The sequence below is a fragment of the Neovison vison genome, chromosome 6 (genome assembly GCF_020171115.1).
Source record: "Neovison vison isolate M4711 chromosome 6, ASM_NN_V1, whole genome shotgun sequence".
NCBI lineage: Eukaryota > Metazoa > Chordata > Mammalia > Carnivora > Mustelidae > Neogale > Neogale vison.
In genome coordinates, this window is record NC_058096.1 from 10,465,098 (window position 1) to 10,466,628 (window position 1,531).

General features: G+C 56.5%; 1 protein-coding gene across 1 annotated transcript; it reads left to right on the plus strand.

The window, feature by feature from the left end:
• Positions 1-262: 262 nt before the first annotated feature.
• On the plus strand, positions 263-655 carry KCNE1 (potassium voltage-gated channel subfamily E regulatory subunit 1). The gene has a single exon (XM_044254950.1). It carries the CDS (start codon positions 263-265, stop codon positions 653-655), a length of 393 nt encoding a protein of 130 aa, XP_044110885.1.
• The last annotated feature ends 876 nt before the right edge of the window (positions 656-1,531 follow it).

Consider the following 1,531-nt stretch of genomic DNA (forward strand, 5'->3'; position numbering starts at 1 on the left):
CCCCACCCCCCAGACTCTCTTCCTGCTTGTGCTCTCTCTCTGTCAAATAAATAAATAAAATCTTAAAAAAAAAAAAAAAGAAAAGAAAAAGAAAAGCAGCTCTGTGCAGGTTCAACTGGGCACCTGCCGGGAACTCGGGTGTATGTCGGGGCCCCCCTCTCCCCGGAGAGGTCACAAAAGTTTCGGATTTCAGATCGCTCTTCTCTTTCAGAACGTTCTCTCGGCAAGCTCGAGCCCCCGCAGCGGAAACTAGAGGCCCGGGATGGTTCCACCCAACACGACCGCGCTGACGCCCGTCCTGACGGCGCTGTGGCAGCTGGGGACGGTGGCGCCGGGCGGCAACGCGTCGGGCGTGTCGCGCAGGTCGCCGCGCGGCGAGGACGGCCAGCTGGCCGCGCTCTACATCCTCATGGTGCTGGGCTTCTTCGGCTTCTTCACCCTGGGCATCATGCTGAGCTACATCCGCTCCAAGAAGCTGGAGCACTCCCACGACCCGTTCAACGTGTACATCGAGTCGGACTCCTGGCAGGAGCAGGACAAGGCGTACTTCCAGGCGCGCGTCCTGGAGAGCTGCAAGGCGTGTTACGTCATCGAAAACCAGCTGGCGGTGGAGAGGCCCCGCACGCACCTCCCCGAGATAAAACCGCGCTCCTGATCCCACGGTTGCTTGAAGCCAGCCCGATTCTGCCTGGCGATCTGGTTTTTCTCATCCCGTGCCTGTGGTGCTCTTTCTGGTAGCGATGTCCTTAGGGTGTTTTGCAGATCCTAAGGGGTGAGGGGTTAGTTAGCATCACAGCACTGTTCCTCTGCAATCCCGTTCCTTCCCTGGGGACTGCCAGCTGCTCCCCAGTGTCTGTCCCTGCCTTGTTGATTTTAGCAGCAGTCCTGAGATCACGGCCTCTGAAAAGAGCTCTATTTCCCAGACTCCCTTGCAGGGTCCTAGCAAGGCCACGTAGTGACGTTTGGGCCCAGAGAAGGGGGATTCTTGAGAAGGAAAGGCTGCGTCCTCCACTTCCCTTTGTCCTCCCTTCCCAGTGGCTGGGACAGGGATGTGGCAGTGAGCCAGCTGTGACTCTGGAAAAGGACAGCATCCTCAGGGACGGCAGAGCACCAAGAGTCTGGGCCATGTCGAGGAGCAGGGTCGTCCTACCTTCCTGCTCACCCATCAGCTCAGGCATTACGGGAAAGAAACTAACTCTGACCTTCCTTAGACCCCTGTTATTTTGGTTCCTGTCAAAATAACAGTCAGTATCCTAACTAGTATCCTATTTTATAGGACTGAGACCAGACGCATAATACTCCCACATTTATCCCAAGCTCTGCCCTGGTCACAGGACAATACCACTCTGCCCTTGTCACTAATGCCCTTGCTACAGTGACTCTGGCCTCCTCTTCCTCCCTCCCTCCCGCCCCTCCCCTACATCAACCCCTCCCACATACCCCCTCCAAACACACACACTTTCACACCCACACGCACATGCATACCCACCGAGGCACACACGCACACACAGAAATACACAAAGAGACACTT

What these genes read in the sequence shown, in the direction of transcription:
- KCNE1 (XM_044254950.1), top strand. Translation starts at nt 263, where the DNA reads ATGGTTCCACCCAACACGACCGCGCTGACGCCCGTCCTGACGGCGCTG.